Genomic DNA, 23,613 nt, shown 5'->3' on the forward strand with positions numbered 1-23,613 from the left:
ATCCAGAGGAAAAGGCAATTCTTATGAAGAATTTTTTAACCCATTCGCGTTCCGTCGTTTTCACTTGAGCAATGTTCACCTCCCATTCATTAGCCTATAACTTTATCACTACTTATCACAATTAACTGATCTATATCTTGTTTTTTCCGCCACCAATTAGGCTTTCTTTGGGGGGTACATTTTGCTAAGAGCCACTTTACTGTAAATGCATTTTAACAGGAAAAAAACGGAAACAATTGATTATTTCTCAGTTTTCAGCCATTATAGTTTTAAAATAATACATGCTTCCATAATTAAAACTCACGTATTGTATTTGCCCATATGTCCCGGTTATTACACCGTTAAAATTATGTCCCTATCACAATGTATGGCGACAATATTTTATTTGGAAATAAAGGTGCATTTTTTCTGTTTTGCATCTATCACTATTTACAAGTTTAAAAAAATATAGAAATATTTCATCTTTACATTGATATTTAAAAAGTTTAGACCCTTAGGTAAATATTTACATGGTTTTTTTTTATTGTAATGTTTTTTTGTTTTTTTTTATATTAAACATTTTATTTGGGTAGTTTTGGGAGGGTGGGATGTAAACAATAGGTTTATAATGTAAATGTGTGTTGATTTTTTTTTTTTTACTTTTAGTTGTAGTATTACTTTTTGGCCACAAGATGACAGCCATGAGTTTGTTTACATGACGTCACTCTAAGCGTAACACACGCTTAGAACGACGCATGGGGGAGGTAACAGCCAGAAAAGGTGCAGCTTCCGAGAGAAGCTGTCGCTTTTTCAGCGGGGGAGAGGAATCAGTGATCGGGCAACATAGCCAGATTCACTGATTGCCTGGCTAACGAACTGTGGGCCGTGAGGGCGCGTGCACGAGCGCGATCGGCCGTGGAAGCGCGCGGTAGCGCGCATGGTTCCTGGACGTAGTTTCTACGTCCAGGAACCAAAATAGGTTAAAGAAAGTACTGTAGATACCAAAAATGATAATGATTGTTGTTTACAATTGTTTTTCCAACATACTACAAATATAGATGTCCAAGCATTGATAGAATCAAGAAATGTATTCACTAAATTGACAGGACGATATATCCATAATGATATGACAGGAAATACAAGTTGTAGTTTAACTGAATTTAATTTCTGGTACGTACAAATCAAGGGCAATGACACAGTAATTTGGTCTGGAAATTTTACCAAAGGAACTGGGAGTGAGTATATGAAAGGGGAAAAAGGGGAAAAGGATGTTTTATTGTCCCAAGGTGTAATGGTATTCTTATTTCCTGACAGTAATGCAATTAAAAGTGATGTTGAAGGAGATATCAATAGATTTTGGAAATTTCAAATATCTAGAGGAGATGTAATAGCAAATATAAAAATTAATTTGACTGTGACAAATATAGAGTATCCAGAGATTAAAGTTATGCCACGTTCCTTAGAAGTAAAAGAGGGTTATAATGATATACAGCTGATATGCAGTACTAGTGTATTGTTACCTCCAAATGCAACTTTAACATGGAGTAAAAATAATGAATTTCTAGGAAATTTTTATAAGGGTGGTTAACCAAGGTGCTAAAGGGAGTGTAAAATGGATAAATTCTAAATTGGTTTATTATTTAAAAGAAGTGGCTATGGAAGATAGTGGAATCTATAAATGTTGTATTACTCTACAAGGATTCCCTACCAAATGTGATATGACTCAAATCACAGTGAAATCTCATGAAAGAACCATTTGTAATGATACAAATTTTTACAAAGCGAGTCCTTTTCAATTCAATCATTTCCAGACCAAACCACTGTTGAGAGAAGGTAGATTTGTGATAATTGTTTGGAAGTTTAATATTTCAAGTTGGAAAATTTCCACAAGATATCCAATATGCCAAAATTATCTTGCAAATTTGATACATGGAATGGAACAATGGTTTGAAAATAGTTTTGATAGTTTCCCTATACAATATAATGTTTCACAAATTAATGAATTTCCTTGGGATAAGTGGACAAAAGAAATAATTAAAGACAAAGGATTATTATCTGCCTTATCAAAAGAATTACATGCAGTGGAAATTAAATTTAACCATCAGCAAGGAGTATTGGAAAATGTAGAGCATGCTTTTATTACATTTTCTAGAACATCTTTTTGGAATAGTTTGAAAAAATCAATAAGTACTTTAGGAAAAACTTCAGTAATGTCAGCTGCAGGAAATGTATTGTTACATCCCATAATGATTTTGTTTATAATAGTGTTACTTTGTATAATATGCCAAATAAATAGTCTTAGCATTTAAGATTAAGACATTTTATAAATTAATGAAAATTGAAATTAAAAAGGGTGAAGAGTATATCAAAACATTAGTTCAAAGGAAAATTGGTAAATTAACTGTCAGTGAAAATACTGAGGAAGGAAATATCTTTGGCTAATCTCTTGAAACCAGAATGATTGAGATACAATTGTGATGTAAATGAAGAATGAATGTGGTTGTATTATTGAAATATTAATTAATTTCAATACAGGGGAACATATGTTATATAATTAATGCATGTATATATGGATATATTCGATAAAGATCTTGATTGAGATGGATCCATCAATCAATAATGAAGTATTTGTTACCATAATTAATGATCAAGTCAAATATATGGATATGTATTTATATTTGGTTTTTAAAGTGTCCTCATCCTTGGCTGAAAGAACAGTTTCAGAGACTGCTGAAGAAAGAGAATTCCCTTCCCCTGTGTGACTTGAGACACTGTCAAGTTATTTACAGTAGAAGAATCTGACCTTTTGGGCAGAAAGACAGAGATGGTTGAAGCAGTTGTTAGCTGCCATCAAACGGCTGAGCTTAAAGAGGTATTACTATGACAAAGTATACGGTAATTGGTATCCTCATGCATATGAATCTCATGAGATCAGCAGATGCTATTTAGAAAAGGAGGAGGAGGAGTGTACTATCATGTAAAATTAAATTGCCTAAATAGGAAAATTGACCACAGTAGATTCTGGATTTTGTATCAGCTGCTGAGGTATTTAAATCAGTAGGAGGGGACACATTGACTCACACATTCACACACACATATCAGAAGGAACACGCTGTCATCTTTAACTGGACACTCTACGTGTCACCAGCACACACAGAAGACTTTATACTATTATATTTGTAATCTTTTTATTGTTTGAAATTACTTATAACTACTTTTGTTTTGCTGTGAAGACTTGTAATCATTGACTTTATATTATGAAGACATAGTGAGTATTAAAAAACCCTCACTTAAAAATCCTTTTCAGTCTATTTTTGAATATCATCAAGACGCATGTATTGGAAATATTATTTATGAACCTTCAACTTATTTCATCCAGTTACCAAAGCAAATAACTTTCAGAACATTATTTTTCTTTATTACAGAGGTGACATGGGGCAGCTGAAACCTGACTTCCCACTCCTGGATGGATTTGAGTCTTTTTTGGAAGACATGAACTCCTTGGGGGTTTACTATACAAATTTGAATGTACTTTACAGTGGGGAAATAGCCCAACAAGGAAATATGACCTCTCAAGATCCTTCAGGTATATTAGTACTGAACACTGTTTTATTACTATACAATTATGGGTGTCACAGTGTGAAAAACTGTCTTGTACTTTGGGAGATTTTTTTTTCCAGCAAGCAAACAGATTAAAGGGGCCCATACTCTCAGCCGATTTTCTGGCCGACCGATCGATCTAAATCGATCGATTACAAATCGGTTGGCCAATCGACCGATCGACGGCCGATTTCGATCGATTTCGATGGATTTCCATCGAACTGGCAGGGTGGAAAATCTAGGTCGATCTGATGAGATTGCTTATCATTTTGCATTGGCCCTAATGGAAATCTAATGGCAAAAAAATGCCATCAGATCGAATTTCAATAGATTTCAAACTGAAATCTATTGGAATTCTATCCTGGTAAAAAATGTTCTAAAAACGCATCAGATAGATCATCAGATGCATTTCTTATCTATCTGCTGCTAATCTGACGAGTGTATCGGCACCTTTATTCATGATATTTAAGCATTAATAGTCCATCTGTAATACAGGGGCAACTGTTCTGCTGTGGGATTGTATCAGGTATGCTCAGATATGAGTTACAAGATGCAACTCAAGGCAGATTATTTTTTGCTTACTTTGTAAGTGAAATACAGCTAACATGCATGCAGCAGGTAACAAAATATGATTTTCTACCAAAAAAATGAAAGCGCATAATTGTACTTGAGGAGTTGAAAAGTAAGTGAATATTGAGTGAACGTAAGCAATGGCCAGCATCTGGAATGTGATTCAGATCGTTACTCTATATTAAAACAAAATCAAAATTCTATATAAACATGTGTGATCAGTATACTAAATGCCACTAAATATTGTTCTTAAGAACCCCATAATTCCCCTGTCTCTGTTTGCCTAATCTCACAAATATATTTTAAATGTGAAAGTTTGTATGTATGTTACTCAATCACGCAACAATGGCTGAACGGATTTAAATGCAATTTGGCACACACATAGTACATTACTTGAAATAACATATAGGATACTTTTTATTATCCCCATAACCAAAAAGTGGGCAGAGAAAAATACAAATTTCACAAGGAAAATGTACACCGCAGCAATTCTTACATTGTTAATGGTATGGTTCTCAAACTTTGCACAGTTGGTCACTGGTGACTAGGATTAATATTCAGAAAAGAGGGTGGAGCCTACAAAAGCCAATCACAATTCACCTATTGATTTTTAAAAGGAATATTGAATTAAGCCAGATGCATACCCAGGCAACGCCAGGCCATCAGCTACAGGGGTGCTCATCCTGATTCCGGATATCCGGGTAACCCGGATATCCAAACTTTTTAGGCCTATCCGGATCGTATTCGGATTCCAGATAGTTGGGCCCAAATCCGGATAGCTATCTGCGGATAGTTGGGTGCATAATTTGGATATCCGTGGATATTCGCGGATATCCGGATCCGAAATACTGTAACTAAGGTGATGACATCCTGGAGCCAATCAGAGGGCTCCCAGCAGAAGCCCTAGCAACCAATCACAGAGGGGAACCCAGGCCGGCACCACCTGACCTCATTGAGCCAATCAGAGGCCTCCCAGCCTAAGCCCTGGCACCCAATCACAGAAAGGAAAACTGGCCAGTCCCCCCCCCCATAATAGGGAGGGCTGCCATGATGAGACAGATCGTCCTGGCTTGCTGAATGCACACTGCGAGACATGCCCTAGTGCTACTGGCCAACAAAGGGCTGTACACAGTTATAAACCGAAAGCTATTCATTGATTAACCCCTTCACTACTCTATAGTTAAATCGTTAATTAGCTTGATTGATGTCTCATAGTGTGACAGTTAAGCTGGCCATACACTAGGCCGATTCCCTCCAGATCCACAGCAGATTAGATCACTGGGATCGAATCTGCTGTCACATCGTTTCCGCTACACGCTGAATTTCGATCCATTTCGTCCGATCCCGTCTATCGCTCCATGCGGAAAATTACCGTCAATCGCCTGCGGGTAGGGAGCGCGTCGCTAGCGGCGTTCGAGTGCCCGACGACCAACGCAATAGAGCAGCAATACATTACCTGCTCCCCCGGCGCGACTGCCCCCGGTCACCGCTGCTCCGTCTCCGCTCTGGTCTGGTCTCCGGGTCCGGCATGCTTCACTTCCTCCTGCCCAGCAGGAAGTTTAAATAGTAGAGGGCGCTCTACTGTTTAAACTTCCTGCCGGGCAGGAAGAAGTAAAGCATGCCGGACCTGGAGACCAGAGCGGAGACGGAGCAGCAGTGACCGGGGGCAGTCGCGCCGGCGGAGCAGGTAATGTATGCGGGGGGGGGGGGGGGCGGCAGCACCACCACCGCAACAGATTGTGAACGGTTTCAGGCTGAAATCGGTTCACAATCTGTTTGCAGTAAAGGTAGCCATACGATCCCTCTCTGATCAGATTCGATCAGAGAGGGATCTATCTGTTGGTCGAATCTGATGGCAAATCGACCAGTGTATGGCTACCTTTAGAGTGTGTGCTGCAGTGCAGCTGGGCCAAGGTCTGTACACAGTGATAAACTGTTCAGTGATTAACCCCTTCACTATCACTACACTATAGTTAAATCGTTCCTTAGCTTGATTAATGTCATAGTGTGACATTTAGAGTGTTTGCTGCAGTGCTGCTGCAGCTGCTATGTGTTTGTGTGTGTGCTGTGCACACACCAGGCCAGCTGCTGCCTGCTACGTGCAAACACGTGCAAAGTGCCACGAGCAAACATGTGCAAATTGCCACGTGCAAACAGCCAAGTGCAAAGTGCCATGTGCAAACACGTGCAAAGTGCCATGTGGCACTTTGCACGTAGCACTTTGCACGTGGTGCTTGGCCCTTTGCACATGGCACTTTGCACGTGGCACTTTGCATGTGTTTGCACTTTGCACATGGCACTTTTCACTGTACCTAAGGTGATGACATCCTGGAGCCAATCAGAGGGCTCCCAGCAGAAGCCCTAGCAACCAATCACAGAGGGGAACCCAGGCCAGCACCACCTGACCTCATTGAGCCAATCAGAGGCCTCCCAACCTAAGCCCTGGCACCCAATCACAGAAAGGAACACTGGCCAGCCCCCCTGCATAATAGGGAGGGCTGCCATGATGAGACAGATCATCCTGGCTTGCTGAATGAACACTGCGAGACATGCCCTTGTGCTGCTGGCCTACAAAGGGCTGTACACAGTTATAAACCTAAAGCTGTTCATTGATTAACCATTTCACTACTCTATAGTTAAATCATTAATTAGCTTGATTGATGTCTCATAGTGTGACAGTTAGTGTGTGCTGCAGTGCTGCTGGGCCAAGGGCTGTACACAGTGATAAGCTGTTCAGTGATTAACCCCTTCACTATTACTACACTATAGTTAAATCGTTCATTAGCTTGATTGATGTCATAGTGTGACATTTAGTGTTTGCTGCAGTGCTGCTGCAGCTGCTATGTGTTTGTGTGTGTGCTGTGCACACACCAGGCCAGCTGCTGCCTGCTACGTGCAAACACGTGCAAAGTGCCATGTGCAAACACGTGCAAAGTGACACTTGCAAAGTGCAAAGTACAAAGTGCCATGAGCAAAGATGTGCAAAGTGCCACGTGCAAACACGTGCAAAGTGCCACGTGCAAACACGTGCAAAGTGCCACTTGCAAAGTGCCACATGCAAAGTGTCAAGTGCAAAGTGCCACGTGCAAAGTGCCACGTGCAAAGTGCCGCATGCAAAGTGCCAAGTGCAAAGTGCCAAGTGCAAAGTGCCATGTGCAAACAAGTGCAAAGTGCCATGTGCAAAGTGTAAAGTGCCACTTTGCACGTGGCACTTTGCACTTGCTGCTTGGCACTTTGCACGTGGCACTTTGCACGTGTTTGCATGTGGCACGTGGCACTTTGCACGTGTTTTCACTTTGCACGTGGCACTTTGCACGTGTTCGCACGTGGCATTTTGCCCTTGGCACTTTGGACGTGTTTGCATGTGACACGTGGCACTTTGCACGTGTTTGCACTTTGCACGTAGCACTTTGCACGTGTTCGTACGTGGCATTTTGCACTTCGCACTTTGCACATGGGACTTTGCACGTGGCACTTCACACGTGGCATTTGGTACATTGCACGTGTTTGCACATGGCATGTGGCACTTTGCATGTGTTTGCACTTTGCACATGGCACTTTGCACTTTTCACTTTGCACGTGGCACTTTGCACTTTGTACGTGGCACATTGCACTTTGCACGTGTTTGCACATGGCACTTTGCACGTGGCACTTGGCACATGGGACTTTGCACGTGGCACTTGGCACCAGGGCTGGCGCTACCATATAGGCAAAGGAGGCAGCTGCCACAGGGCCCCAGAGCTTGTAGGGGCCCCCAGTGTCCACAAGAGGAAAACATTTTTTTTCAAATTAGCCTTATAGTTTTTGAGAAAATCGATTTTAAAGTTTCAAAGGAAAAAAGTATACTTTTAAATGCGGTAAATGTCACTTTTAGTAGCAAACCTAACGGTAGTGTAATTTTACATGCATCAAACGAAAGCGCAATAAATTTCCTGACCCGGTTTCCAGGGGGCCCATACACAGCTGCAGCACTTTGGTCAGGGATCGCTATACAGCCGTAATATGGCTGTATGTAGATCCCTGGCATTCTTTCCTATTTTCCCATTTTTTTTTTATGTTTAGAGTGTGGGAATTTAAAAAAAAAATTATGTGGGGTCCCCCCTCCTGAAACTTTTTAACCCCTTGTCCCCCATGCAGGCTGGGATAGCCAGAATGTGGAGCTCTGACCGATTGGGACTTCACACCCTGACTATACCAGCTGCAAAAAAGGTCCCCTAATGTCGATTTTTGTTCCGGGGTATATGTTGGGGGGGACCCCAGGTTTATTTTGCCCTGGGGCCCCATTGTTGCTTAAACCGGCCCTGCTTGACACTTTGCACATGGCACTTTGCACTTTTCACGTGTTTGCACGTGGCACTTTGCACTTTTCACTTGGCATTAGAGATGTCACGAACCTCCGATTTTCGGTTCGCAAACTTTCGCGGAAGGTTTGCTTCGCGCGAACTTTCACAAACCGCAATAGACTTCAATGGGGAGGCGAACTTTGAAAACTGGAAACACTCATGCTGGCCAGAAAAGTGATGGAAAAGATGTTTCAAGGGGTCTAACACCTGGAGTGGGGCATGGCGGAGTGGCATACACGCCAATAGTCCCGGGGAAAAAAATCTGGATTTGACACAAAGCAGCGTTTTAAGGGCAGAAATCACATTGAATGCTAAATTGCAGGCCTAAAGTGCTTTCAAACATCTTGCATGTGTATATGTTACGGCCAGAACCCGAAGTTTGGCCAGAACTAGAAGTAGCCGGCCACTACGGGTTCTGGCCGGCCAATGTGCGAACTGGCCGCTGCGCTGCGGCCAATGTGAGAAATGCAACAATTCCTGTAAGGTTAATGTTATGTTGTGGCCGCAGCGCAGCGGGAAAATGTATCACATCTTACTTTATTCAATGAAATTAAGCCGCCCGGCTTTTTCTCTGCCTCTCTCTCCTCCTCCCCCCCGCCTCTCTCTCCTCCTCCCCCCGCCTCTCTCGCTCTCCTATGGGCAGCCGGCGGGGACACGCGTGTCCCCTCCAGAGTCGTTCGTCGCGGCAGGGGAATCCTGCCGTTCTTGCAGAGCGGGTGCTGGCAGAAGCAATGTCTGCAGCCTCCCCGCTCTGCTCTCCTGCCGCGAGGAACGACTCTCGGGGACACGCGTGTCCCCTCCGGCTGGCCATAAGAGAAGGAGAGAGAGGCGGGGGGAGGAGAGAGAGGCAGAGAAAAAGCCGGGCGGCTTAATTTCATTGAATAAAGTAAGATGTGATACATTTGCCCGCTGCGCTGCGGCCACAACATCACATTAACCTTACAGGAATTGTTGCATTTCTCACATTGGCCGCAGCGCAGCGGCCAGTTCGCACATTGGCCGGCCAGAACCCGAAGTGGCCGGCCACTTCTAGTTCTGGCCAAACTTCGGGTTCTGGCCGTAACATATACATCAATCAGGGCGTGTAATTAGAGTACTGCTTCACACTGACACACCAAACTCACTGTGTAATGCACCGCAAATGGCTGTTTGCGTAGTGACGGCCGTGCTGGACTGGTGCGCAACATGGCCAGATTGCAGGCCGTGGCGGTTTTCCAGCCCATGTGGTCGCCGGGCTGTGGTAGCTCAATGATAGAACAACTGTGACTGTCCAGCTGATCAAATTTGGTCTGACCAAAATGAAGCAACGACCTTATTATCTTTGGTGTGCCACCCCCCACCCAAGACATTCATATAGCCAACGGTCATTGCTTCATTGTGATACACAAGCCCCTTCACCGCGGCAAGGTAATGATCATGAAGTGGAATGGGCACATGTACATGCCTTTTGTTTTGTTGTTTCAGCCACCAGCAGTGCAGCCAGAAAAATTAGGCAGGCATGTACACGCACCTGAAAAATTAGTATAGTGGCCGCTGCTAGCAGCGGCCTTAAAAATTCAGGAATCCACCTGGAGTCCTGGATCCTGTTGGTGGTGACGGAGAAGGCAAGCGGCCTGCAGGCAGAGATGCTGTATGTGGGGACTGACTTAGTCTTCGGGTGGGCAGTAGCCCTCCGGGATCCATGCCTCAATCATTTTGATAAAGGTGAGGTACTGAACACTGTTGTGACTTAGGCGACTTCTCTTCTCAGTGACAATGCCTCCAGCTGCACTGAAGATCCTTTCTGACAGGACGCTTGCGGCAGGGCAAGAGAGAAGTTGGATGGCAAATTGGGACAGCTCTGGCCACAGGTCAAGCCTGCGCACCCAGTAGTCCAAGGGTTCATCGTCGCTGCTTGCAGTGTTTACATCCACAGTTAAGGCCAGGTAGTCGGCTACTTGCCGGTCCAGGAATTGTTGGAGGGTGGATTCAGAAGGGCTACGGCGAGGCGTTGGACTAAAGAATGTCCGCATGTCCGACATCAACATGAGATCACTGGAGTGTCCTGTCCTTGCCTGCGTGGACATGGGAGGAGGATTACTGGCAATGGTACCTTTGCATTGTGGTGTGACATCACCCTTAAATGCATGGTAAAGCATACTTGCCAGCTTGTTCTGCAAGTGCTGCATCCATTCCGCCTTCTGTTGAGTTGGTAACAGGTCCGCCACTTTGTGCCTGTGCCGAGGGTCTAGTAGCGTGGCCACCCAGTATAGGTCATTCCCCTTGAGTTTTTTTATACGGGTGTCCCTCAACAGGCTGGACAACATGGAAGAGGCCATCTGCACAAAGTCGGATCCAGACGTACTATCCATCTCCTCTTGCTCTTCCTGAGTGACGTTGTGTAAGTCCTCTTCCTCCCCCCAGCCACAAACAATACCACGGGAACGTGGAGCAGCACAAGCCCCCTGTGACGGCTGCTGCAGTTGTTCTTCTGCCGCCGCCTCTTCCTCCTCCACAGAAACACCTTCCTCATCATTCGAGTCTGACTCCTCTTCTTCCCCACACGATTCCTCTTCTTCCTCCTCCTTCCCCCTCTGTGCTGCCGCAAGTGTTAAGAAAACATCTGGTTCGGATGAAAATTGCTCCCACGACTCCTCCTACCGTAACTGTTCTTCTTCACACTCCTCCACAGCTTTATCCACCACTCTACGCACGGCACGCTCCAGGAAGTAAGCGTAGGGGATCAAATTGCTGATGGTGCCTTCAGCGCGACTCACCAGGTTGGTCACCTCCTCGAACGGCCGCATGATCCTGCTTGCATTTCGCATCAATGTCCAGTTGTTGGGCCACAACATCCCCATCTTCCCAGATTGTGTCCTTCTACTGTAATTGTACAGGTACTGGGTGACCGCTTTCTCCTGGTCTAGCAGGCGAGAGAACATGAGCAGGGTCGAATTCCAGCGAGTCGGGCTATCGCATATCAAGCGTCTCACCGGCAAGTTGTTTCTCAGCTGAATGTCCGCAAAGCGTGCCATGGCCGTGTAAGACCGCCTAAAATGCCCACACAACTTCCTGGCCTGCTTCAGGACGTCCTCTAAGCCTGGGTATTTTGACACAAATCTTAGAAAGACCAGATTCAGCACATGTGCCATGCAGGGTACATGTGTCAGCTTTCCCAAATTCAAAGCGGAAAGGAGATTGCTGCCGTTGTCACACACCACGTGGCCAATCTCCAGATGGTGTGGGGTCAGCCATTGCTCCACCTCTTTGTTAAGAGCAGCCAGGAGAGCTGGTCCAGTGTGACTCTCTGCTTTGAGGCAAGACATGTTTAAAATGGCGTGACACCGTCGTACCTGGCATGCAGCGTAGGCTCTGGGGAGATGGGGCTGTGTAGCTGGAGAGGAGAAGATGGCAGCACCACTAGAGTTGAATGGCCACTCAGCCAAGGAGGAGGAGGAGGATGACAGCAAAGAGGATGTAGCAGGAGGAGAAGGAGAGGAGGTGGCAGGAGCCCTGCCTGCAAGCCGTGGAGGTGTCACAAGTCCACCACGCAGCCACGTACTCCCTGCTTGCCATTGGTCACCAGGTTGACCCAATGGGCTGTGTACGTAATGTAGCGGCCCTGCCCGTGCTTGGCAGACCAGGCATCCGTTGTCAGGTGGACCCTTGACCCAACGCTCTTCCCCAGAGATGACACCACCTGCCTCTCAACTGCACGGTAGAGTTTGGGTATGGCCTTTTTTGAAAAATAATTGCGGCCTGGTATCTTCCACTGCGGTGTCCCAATGGCCACAAATTTACAGAAAGCCTCAGACTCCACCATCTTGTATGGTAATAGCTGGCAAGCTAATAGTGCCACCACGCCAGCTGTCAGACGCCGGGTAAGAGGGTGACTGGCAGAAATTGGCTTCTTCCACTCAGACTTCCTTCACGGACACCTGGCTGCTGTGGGCAGAGGAGCAGGAACTGCTCAAGGGCATAGGCAGTGTGGAGGAGGGTGGCTGTGAAGGTGCAAGGGAGAAAGCGGCTGAAGATGATGCACGTGAAGGAGGAAGAGGAGGCGGAGGATGGCTTGTCTTTTGAGTTCTGCTTTTCCTCAGGTGTTCTTGCCTTAGCTGTTTGTGCCTTTTCTCCAGGTGCCTTCGTAAGGCACTTGTCCCTACGTGAGTGTTGGGCTTTCCACGGCTCAATTTTTGGAGGCAGAGACAACAGATGGCATTGCTCCGATCTGAGGCACACACATTAAAACATTTCCAAACCGCTTAGCCCCCCTGGGGTGATGGCACTATGGTGGCATCAGCAGCTGACGTTGAAGGGCATGTTGGCTGGCTGTCCATAGGTGGCGATACATGGTGCCAGACACTGTCCCCAGCTGTTTCTGAGGACGAGCTCCCTCTGCTTCTTTCATGGACTCGTCTCCTCCTACTCCTCTCTGACTTCCCCTCTGAACTGTCCCCCTGGTCATCTCCTCTATTGGGAACATACGTGGCATCGGTATAATCGTCATCATAATCCTCCTGTCCAGCTTCGCTTCCCTCAGACACCTCCAAAACTGCACCAACACCAGGTACTTCATCATCCCCCTCCTCACACGTTACGTCCATACTATCTCCACCTAACTAAGATGTATGAGGTGGTGTAACTTGCTTAGCGCCTTCATCTTGTTGTAGCAGTATTGGCTGTGAATCAGTGATTTCCACACCAAATAACTCCTACGAAGTGTCAAATGAAGCGGATGTGGTGCTTGTAGTAGCGCTGGTGGCTGCAGGAGATGAGGTGTTCTGTGTTAAATAGTCAAGCACGTCCTGACAATCTTGGGAAGTGATGGCATGTGCCTTCTTCTGAGCACTGTACTTTGGGCCAGGGCTGCACGATATCACAACAACACGACCTCGCACAGACCTGCCCGTGCCAGGTGGCCTTCCTCTGGGTCTGCCTCTACCTCTTCCTTTACCTGGTTTGTCCATTTTGTCCATCTCGGGGGGATGCTAGGTATATGCAGTGAGGTGGGTTCACTGAACACAAAAGGTAGTTATAGGCAGTGAGGTGGGTTCACTGAACACAAAAGGTAGTTATATGCAGTGAGGTGGGTTCACTCAACACAACAGCTAGGTATATGCAGTGAGGTGGGTTCACTGAACACAAAAGGTAGTTATATACAGTGAGGTGGGTTCACTGAACACAACAGCTAGGTATATGCAGTGAGGTGGGTTCATTGAACACAAAAGGTAGTTATATGCAGTGAGGTGGGTTCACTGAACACAAAAGGTAGTTATATGCAGTGAGTTGGGGTTACTCAACACAACAGCTAGGTATATGCAGTGAGGTGGGTTCACGCAACACAAAAGGTAGTTATATGCAGTGAGGTGGGTTCACTCAACACAACAGCTAGGTATATGCAGTGAGGTGGGTTCACTGAACACAAAAGGTAGTTATAGGCAGTGAGGTGGGTTCACTGAACACAAAAGGTAGTTATAGGCAGTGAGCTGGGTTCACTCAACACAACAGCTAGGTATATGCAGTGAGGTGGGTTCACTGAACACAAAAGGTAGTTATATGCAGTGAGTTAGGTTCACTCAACACAACAGCTAGGTATATGCAGTGAGGTGGGTTCACTGAACACAAAAGGTAGTTATATGCAGTGAGGTGGGTTCACTCAACACAACAGCTAGGTATATGCAGTGAGGTGGGTTCACTGAACACAAAAGGTAGTTATATGCAGTGAGGTGGGTTCACTAAACACAAAAGGTAGGTAGATGCAGTGAGGTGGGTTCACTGAACACAACAGTTAGGTAGATGCAGTGAGGTGGGTTCACTGAACACAAAAGGTAGTTATATACAGTGAGGTGGGTTCATTGAACACAAAAGGTAGTTATATGCAGTGAGGTGGGTTCACTGAACACAAAAGGTAGTTATATGCAATGAGTTGCGTTCACTGAACACAAAAGGTAGTTATATGCATTGAGGTGGGTTCACTCAACACAACAGCTAGGTATATGCAGTGAGGTGGGTTCACTGAACACAAAAGGTAGTTATATGCAGTGAGGTGGGTTCACTGAACACAAAAGGTAGTTATATGCAGTGAGGTGGGTTCACTGAACACAAATGGTAGTTATATGCAGTGAGGTGGGTTCACTCAACACAACAGCTAGGTAGATGCAGTGAGGTGGGTTCACTCAACACAAAGGTAGGTATATGCAGTGATGAGCTGGGTTAACTAAACACAACATGTACTGGGTATATGCAGTACTGGGTATTGCAATGTGCAGCTCCCTGTCACACACACAGGTAGTCACTGAATGTGCTGGGCCGCTGGCAGTGGCACACACACAGTATGAATTATCAAGGCTGTGTATGCAACACAAGTGTCAGTGGGACACACAGAAGAAAAAAAAAAGATCATAAGAACAGGATTAGCTCTGAAAAGAGCTGTTGTGGGGTGCTATTACAGCAATAAGATTGAGCCAGGAGCAAGCTAACAAGCCAAGAGCCTAACTAATCTTTCCCTAGGAGAAACAATCTGCAGCAGCTCGCCCTAATCTGACTATTGCAGCCACACGAGTGAGTGTAATGGCCGGCGGAGCCTGCCTTATATAAGGGGGGAGTGGCTCCAGGGCTGAGTGTAGCCTGATTGGCTACAATATGCCTGCTGACTGTGATGTAGAGGGTCAAAGTTGACCCTCATAGAGCATTATGGGGCGAATCGAACTTCCGGGAAAGTTCGCCAGCGAAGGCGAACCACCCGAAGTTCGCCTGGAACCGTTCGCCAGTGAACCATTCGGGCCATCTCTACTTGGCACTTTGCACATGGCACTTTGCATGTTGGACTTTGGACACAATGTGGGCTGCACGACCGCTGTCTGAAACCTAGGCCTGATGTTCATTGACAGCCATTTTTTTTTTTGGGGGGGGGGGGATTTTAAGTCCCCACATCATCAGTTATTGTTTCCCTTTAAAAAATAATTATGCTACATCCCTTATTTACCCTCAACAACATTCTTAAAGCAATTTAAAGGGCCACTTCCGGGTTTTCTACCCGGATATCCGAATTTGCCCATATACCCCGGATAGTAGGGTCGGATACCCGATTCTATTCGGATACCCAACAGTTCGGATCCGGATATCCGGTCTGGACCCGGATATCTGGGTATCCGGATCCCGGTCAACCCGGATTTTGAAAAGGGGTATCCAAGCACCCCTGATCAGCTAGTTGATTCAGCTAGTTGAAGCAGAAAGTAAAATGTATTGCATGCCTTTGTGCCCATACTACTTTTCTGGATTTACATCAATGAAGGGCCAGCATTATTAATTTTTTGGAGAAGCAAAATGGAAAAATATCTTGAGCTTCAGTTGCCTAGAAGACCCCCAGTATTTCCCACCCAGCTATCCCAACTAGTTCACCCTGAGCCCTACCATGCACAGGGAACATTTTTATCTGTCATGTCATGTTGACTGCAGTTCATGTTTACCCAGTTGGTATGCTCATGGGGATCTTATTAAATAGTATTGGGCTAACATTGTGAACTAACGTTCACGGACCATTCACAAATTTTACCTTGAAAATTTGCAAACCGAACATTTGCGGCAAACCCCATTCACTTTAATGGCAGGGCATCTCTTCAGTTAGTTTCTTTAAAAAAGGTGTACAGAGTGTACAAAAACCTGGACAGTGTCATGGCATAAGGCATCACTGGCAACATAGTTGCCCAAAAATATGTATTTTATGCAAACCCTTTTTTAATGGTTTTTAAAGAAATGTCAATGGATGCCAACTTTTGTAATCAATAGCCAAGCCCCCCCCCCCCCCGGGGCGTGGCTAGCCATGGTGGAGAGAGGACGCAGCTGAGAGAGCTCCTCCGTTAGACACACCACTGCACCGCATCAGAAGCGAACTATGGGAAAATAAAGACCCTCCACAGAGGAACATGACAACCAAGAAGGGCAGAGGAGGCAAGAGAGGAGACAAAGCGGCTTCAGACACTCACCAAATACGCCGTTACTTCCAGGACGGGAGGCCGGACCACGCCATGCTGTCTAAGATGGCGCAGGACAGAGATGCACAGCACTCAGGGTGTGATGAGGAATCCCCAGAGATAGAAGCTCCCCGACTCTCTCTAGTGCGCACAAGAGGACAGAACAGCAGAAAACAACTCTACCATACAGATTCTGAAGAAGAGGGCTTCGATATATGATCAGAGGTGGGTGATTGTGCACGAGGTGACAAAGAAGCAGCACATCAGTTAGCTTCCCCGCACCACTCTAAAGGCCCCTATATGGACGCTGAGCTAAGGGATTACATTTATGGCCTCCCCACTCAAAAGACCTAGATTAATTTGCTTCATGGCTTGAGAAATCTTTTCGCTGTGAGTTCGATGACTTACACAAAGACATGGTCAGTATTGGCCAGAGAGTGGCCTCCATAGAGGAAAGGGAAGAAACCTCCCTGACAGCAATGGTGGCAATACACGATTGCACTAAGGCCCAAGACTTAGACTTAGAAACACTGAAGACACAATTAGACGATTACGAGAATAGAGCAAGGAGGAAAAATATAAGAATAAGGGGCCTTCCTGAGGCTACGGGGCAAGAAGAACTGCGACCGACAATCATACATTTTCAATGTAATTCTGGAAAAACCTGCACAAAGCCCTATTAACATAGAGAGAGTGCATAGAGCACTTCTTCCTAAGAACACAGACCCTCAAAAGCCGAGAGATGTTATCTGTAAACTTCTGCGCTTTACTGACGTTGAAAACATATTCAAGAAAATGAGAGATAGAGATGAGCTGGACTTTGACGGAGCTAAGATTACTCTCTTTTCTGATCTGTCAAAGCGCACGCTACTACAACGAAAGGCCGTTAAACCCCTCTTGGAAGAGATCAAAAAGGCTGGAGGCACATACAAGTGGGGTCACCCCTTTGCATTAATGGCACACGTGGGAGGGAAATCGGCTACCCTACGCACAAAGGATGATCTAGATGAGTTTATTCAAAAGCTTGAACTGCCAGACACAGACTTTGAGGACTGGCGCGAAATCTTGAAAGTACCACCTTTACCTCAAAGAGAGAAATAGCGCACACCTTCCGCCCAAAAGAGAAAAGGCACTCCAGCACAAACCCCACGTTCACTTTTTCCTGAATGTCCTAAAACACCTGGCTTAGCTGGTATTGACCTGTTATATATGACACCAGGCACTCCCTGCTAGCACCAGTAGCACCAGGTAGTTTATACTCTATACTAGTTTATACTCTATAGAAAAGAGGCACAGACACACTCCTCTCAAGGAGGCTACCTTCGATTCTTCAGCCACCTTTCCTTGCGAATATTAACCCTCCCTAGTGAAACCTAACTCAGTGTGTCAACATGCTCTTGTGGCTGAGTTCCTGCTAGCTGTCATGCGGCAGATATACCCCCATAGGGTTTCCCTAGTCATGAGGGAAATAATGAGCTCTGAGCTCACTGGTATTCATAGGTTTGTTATTCGTTTTACTGTTATAGATTTTCTGTTTACAAGTCAGTGTCATATATATGATAATTTTACACAGGCTCCAGATGTCAGGAGGTAAATTAAAGATATTGTCCCATAATGTCAGAGGCTTAGGGTCTCCAGTAAAGAGGAGCAAATTATGGCTAAAATTAAAACGGATCCGCCCCAAGTAGTTATGTTACAGGAAACGTATTTTTAAAAAAAGATTATCCACCACGCCTACCATTGAACCAATTTGATAGATGGTTCCTAGGTTCCTCCCCGATCCGGAGAGCGAGGGGAGTAGCTATTGCATTTAGCAGAGACTGTCCCATCAAAATAACAGATACCCTTATTGACGATATGTGAAGATATGTGATGCTTAAAAGGGGAACATGAAGGTAAAAAATACACCTTCGTCAATATATATATGCCCCAAATGTTAAGCAAGCAGGCTTCCTTTCAAAGGTGCTTAACAAGCTATCTAGTTTCAAGGAAGGTTGTTTGTTTATAGGGGGAGACCACAACCTGGTTAGCAATCCAGCTATGGATTCCTCCTCTGGTAAAATGACGACACAGGGGTGATTGATTACAAGGTACTCACAATTACTGCGTTCCGCCCATCTCATAGATGGTTGGAGGTACCTCTTTCCCCTCGACAAAAATTATACATATTATTCACAAATTATATACCAGGATAGATGGGATTTACCTGGGTTCCCTCAAATCAGCAAAAATTGAACCACTTACAATATCAGACCACTCTGCTGTGTGGATATCAGTAGACCTAGGGAACATCCCTGGCTCTCAGAGGCATTGGCGACTAAACAAATCTTTACTTGATGATATAGAAGTGTCCCAAAAAGTAGCTAGCACAGTAAAACACTTTTTTAGGGAGAATTATACAGAGGGAATGCAAGATGGTATTATATTGGAGAGCCATAAATCAGTGTTTAGAGGAGAATTGATAGCAATAGGGGCACGGAAAAAGAGGGAAGAAATGGCGTGGATAAAGCACTTGCTAGATAACCTAGAAATACTAGAGCTTGAGCACAAAAAGCAGAGTTCAGAAGATAGAGCCAGATTAGTGACAGAAGCCAAATCTAAACTTTTAAAAGCAATGGAGGATAAGGTTAAAAGACAACAAAGACTCTGGATTGCTAGGGCATTTGAATATGGGAACAAAAGTGGAAAACAACTGGCTAGGGCAATAACAAAAAAAGGGAAAGAACTTTTGTACATCAAGTAAGAGATGTGAATGGACAACTAGAAATGCACTCACAAAAGATAGCGAAAATCTTTAGAGCTTACTATTCTAAGTTATATAATATCAAAGAGCAACCTTCCCAGTCTGACACTGATTCTCTTCAACGTAAAATAAAACAGTACTTGCAAAAAGTACATATGCCCTACCTGTCAGAGAAAACGTGCTCTATGTTAGACCACCCTATCTCAACAGAAGAAGTAGGAGAAGTTCTAAATTTAACCCCAAATGGCAAAAGCCCTGGCCCAGATGGGTTAATGAAAAAATATTAAAACATTTTCACATCTCTTGCTTGATCCCCTTACAAAGTTCTTTAACAATCTTGCGGAAGGAGACACTTTTCCTACTCAAAGCCTAGAGGCTCATATCACGGTACTCCCAAAGGAGGGAAAAGACCCTGCCTGGTGCCAAAGTTATCGCCCAATTTCTCTCATAAATTTAGAAGTCTAATTTTCTGAAGTTATTGCAAATAGACTGAGAGACCATATCCCAAATTTAATAGACGTTGATCAAGTAGGCTTTGTGAAGGGGAGAGAGGCAAGAGACAACACGAGTAAGGCTCTCAATCTTATACATTGGGCCCACAAGACCAGTTCACCCTTGATGCTACTATCCACAGATGCTGAGAAAGCATTTGATAGGGTGAACTGGTCCCTACTTAAAGGGGTCATACAGCACATTGGTCTTAAAAATAATATGGTGAAATGGATCTTATCTCTTTACTCCTCCCCCAGAGCTAAGGTAAGGGTTAATGGCATTTTGTCTAACCCCTTTGCTATGGGAAATGGCACCAGGCAGGGTTGCCCTCTTTCACCTCTTTTATTCATAATGTCACTGGAACCACTGCTACGAAGCATCCGAAGCAATCAAGATATAAAGGGCGCATGGGTTGGAGAAAGGGAATGCAAATTATCAGCTTTCGTCGATGATGTTCTTTTCTATATTTCAGAACCCCACATTTCCCTACCAAATTTACTTCAAGAATTCCAGACCTATAGCTCCATATCAAACTTCAAAATCAACTTATCTAAATCTGAGTTCATTTCAATTAACATCCCACAGGATAAAGTCCTACAAATACAACAAAACTTCCCTTTCCCATACCGAGAGAAAGCATTAAAATATTTAGGCATCATGCTACCTAAAGAACTAAAAGATTTGTACGGCCTTAACTTCCAACCCATGCTGGAAACCCTAGGTAAAGATTTTCAAAGATGGGATAGGGACCAATTCACATGGTTCGGGCGTATAAGCATTTTAAAAATGAACGTTATGCCAAGGATTTTCTTCCTTCTAAATACTATCTCCATCCCACTATCAAAACATTTTTTCAATAAATTGAAGACCTTATTCATTCAATTTGTATGGAGGAAACGCCCACCTAGATTAGCTTACTCAGTTCTAATAAGGAGTAAAATAACAGAAGGTCTAGGCCTTCCAGATCCAAAGACCTATTATAAAGCGATTGCTCTTAACAGACTCTTAGACTGGGCTTACGAACTTAAAACAAAAAGCCAGATACTCCTAGAGAAAACATTAGCGGGCAGATACTTCGCCAAAGCCCAATGGGTACCAAGTAACAAGAGGGGTTTTTCTGACCTATGCCCTACATGGGTCACGCATTCTCGTAAAGTGATAGACTCAGCCAATAAAAAATCAAATTGGTTCACACCTTTATCTCATGTCCCCGCTAGAAGGTTACCCCTTGTTCTTGCCAGGTTTAGAGAGAGGATTCTTTGGAACTTGGAAGGGTGAAGATCTAGTAGCTCTAGGCCAACTATGGCAAGATAATAAGCTTCTAACGTTACAAGAGCTCCAAGCACTGCATGGTAGATTTCCCATGGACTTTTGGAGGCTGACACAAATTAAAACATGGTGCCAATCACATAAGCTCAACTGTAATGATAATACACAAGCAGGGGCCGGGGTGGCACTTTTCATCAAAAAATGAAATTTTCATCAAAAATGAACAAGCAAGAAAGATTTCTGAGTACAAATTTATGAAAATGTTCAAGTGAATCATCCAATGTTGTATACATGATACGTTGCATGAAATGCCCCTCAAGAGGAATCTATGTAGGAGAAACAGGAAAAAAACTGCGCACAAGAATGAACCATCACCGCTTTAAAATTAATGAGGGTAAAATGGACACACCAGTGGGCCAACACTTCTGTGAACCAGGACACAGCATGCAAGATCTAAAAGTACTTATTCTTAAGGGTAACTTCAAAAATGAACAAGCAAGAAAGATTTCTGTGTACAAATTTATGAAAATGTTCAAGACATTAACAGAAGGTTTAAATTGTGGAATGGGATTCATGACTCCTTATGTAACATGATTGACTTGGCTTCACTATCTTCAGAAACCTGCTAGATTTCATGTTTGCTTGCATAAGCTCACTGGCTCCAGCCTGCTGATCACCTGACATCTAACTGCTAAACAGCAACCAGTACAACTGCCATCTTCATGTTTGCTATTTCCCTGCATCAGTGTTTTACTACAGCTAACATCTAGAAATATGCCTGAAGAAGGGGACTAGATCCCAGAAAGCTTGCATTAATTAACTTTATCAGTTAGCCATTAAAAGGTATTACTTTTACAAGACTTCGTTTTTTTTCTACCTACATATATTGTTCGGCTAACACGGTACAGAAACATTTTTACTACTATCATCATGCAAGATACCGTAATGTACCGCACACATTTGGAAAGTAAAACCCTACTGAAGAAATTGGCACAACTGGACAGTGACATCTTTTTTCTATCAAAGTGCAAGAGAGAAAATCTGATCTCAAAAGGTATTACTATCAGAAACCCAATTCAGCATACCTTCAACACCCATTTTTCACAGCAACTCTGCTACAGAACAGCAGAAAGGATCAGGAATCATCTCATTAAGGTTTGTTACAGCAAGAAGAGAATACCCAAGATAATCTACATTTACTCTATTCTACAATGCAAGGACCATCATCAGAAAGCCTTAAATCTACATTACAGAAATTCTACAAACAATTACAGCACCATTTAATTCAAAACAAGAAAAAGAAACCTGACAGCCTTAGACTCAAAGCTGCAAACATTCTGGAGAATGATACAAGTGAGCCCCATTCAGAGCCTAAAACTGCCAAACTTTTACCTGTGGTTAACTTGTCCAGCTATAACCCAAGCAAGACTGAATTAGCTGTTCTGTCTAAAGGACTCACTTTTTGCCCCACCAAAAGATTTGATGAAACAGAATTTTGTAGTGACATGGAAGAATTTTTTCGGAGGATACGGCTAAAATAATTTTTTCACAACAGACCTAATTATTCATCATTTGAAAACACCGAACCTACAAATAGCAAAACCAAAAAGAGCAGTACCTGGACACCAAAATCAGGGCGGAACAAGAAATTAGAAGAATATATTGACAACTTCAGGAAAAGAATCAAATTGGAGATACTGGACAAGCAAATACAGACACGCTACAACCTCAACACTCAAGAAAGGAAAGCAATACAGTACCTTAAAAGCAATAACAACATAGTAATTAAACCAGCTGACAAAGGAGGAGCTGTAGTGATTTTGGATAAATCCACCTATGTTCAAGAAGCAAACAGACAGCTCTCCAACAACACCTACTACAAAAAACTGGAAACAAACCCCACGCTACAATACTCAAGGGAATTGAAGAATATGCTTAATGATCTTTCCTCAGTATCATCTAACATACTTACATTAATACCAGATAATCCGAAAATAGGCACCTTCTACATCTTACCAAAAATACACAAAGAAGGAAACCCAGGTCGACCTATCATCTCTGGTTTGGGAACACTAACAGAAAAGATATCTGGCTGGTAGAAAACATTCTTAAACCCATGGTAAGGAATACAGCCAGCTACATCCAGGACACCACTGACCTTCTTAAAGAGACAATGAAGCGGAAAAAAAATATGATATAGTGAATTGGTTGTGTACTATGAATAATTACTAGAAGATTAGCAGCAAAGAAAATATTCTCATACTTTTATTTTCAGGTATATAGTGTTTTTTCTAACATTGCATCATTCTATAATATGTGCAGATTACACAACACTCAGCATTCAAAATGAGTCTTTCAGAGCAGTCTGTGAAGTAACAGTTCACTTACAGTTGAGATAATAAAAGTCAGATAACAGCCCTCTCCACAACTAAGACTTAGTCGGAGAGTTAATGGCTTGTTTGCATAGAGATAACTGGAGTTTCTTAACTCTTCCTGTACTGGAAACAATTAGACTGATGTATCTGATCTTAATGTTTTATTTCTTAGCTGTACTACACATACAAATCATAATATCATAATTTTTTTTTTTGCTTCAGTGTCTCTTTAACAAATTGACTGCCATGGGTCCAATCCCAGAGGGTGCTATCCTGGCTACAATGGATGT

General features: G+C 43.8%; 1 protein-coding gene across 1 annotated transcript in view; it reads left to right on the forward strand.

Moving 5' to 3' along the window:
• LAMB3 (laminin subunit beta 3) overlaps positions 1–23,613 on the forward strand; it is a 2,309,994-nt gene that overhangs the window by 1,639,572 nt on the left and 646,809 nt on the right. The window contains exon 15 of the mRNA XM_068269757.1: positions 3,405–3,565. Coding sequence (XP_068125858.1) covers positions 3,405–3,565 — 161 coding nt within the window. The remainder of the gene's footprint in view (positions 1–3,404; positions 3,566–23,613) is intronic.

Source organism: Hyperolius riggenbachi, chromosome 2 (genome assembly GCF_040937935.1).
Source record: "Hyperolius riggenbachi isolate aHypRig1 chromosome 2, aHypRig1.pri, whole genome shotgun sequence".
Classification (NCBI taxonomy): domain Eukaryota; kingdom Metazoa; phylum Chordata; class Amphibia; order Anura; family Hyperoliidae; genus Hyperolius; species Hyperolius riggenbachi.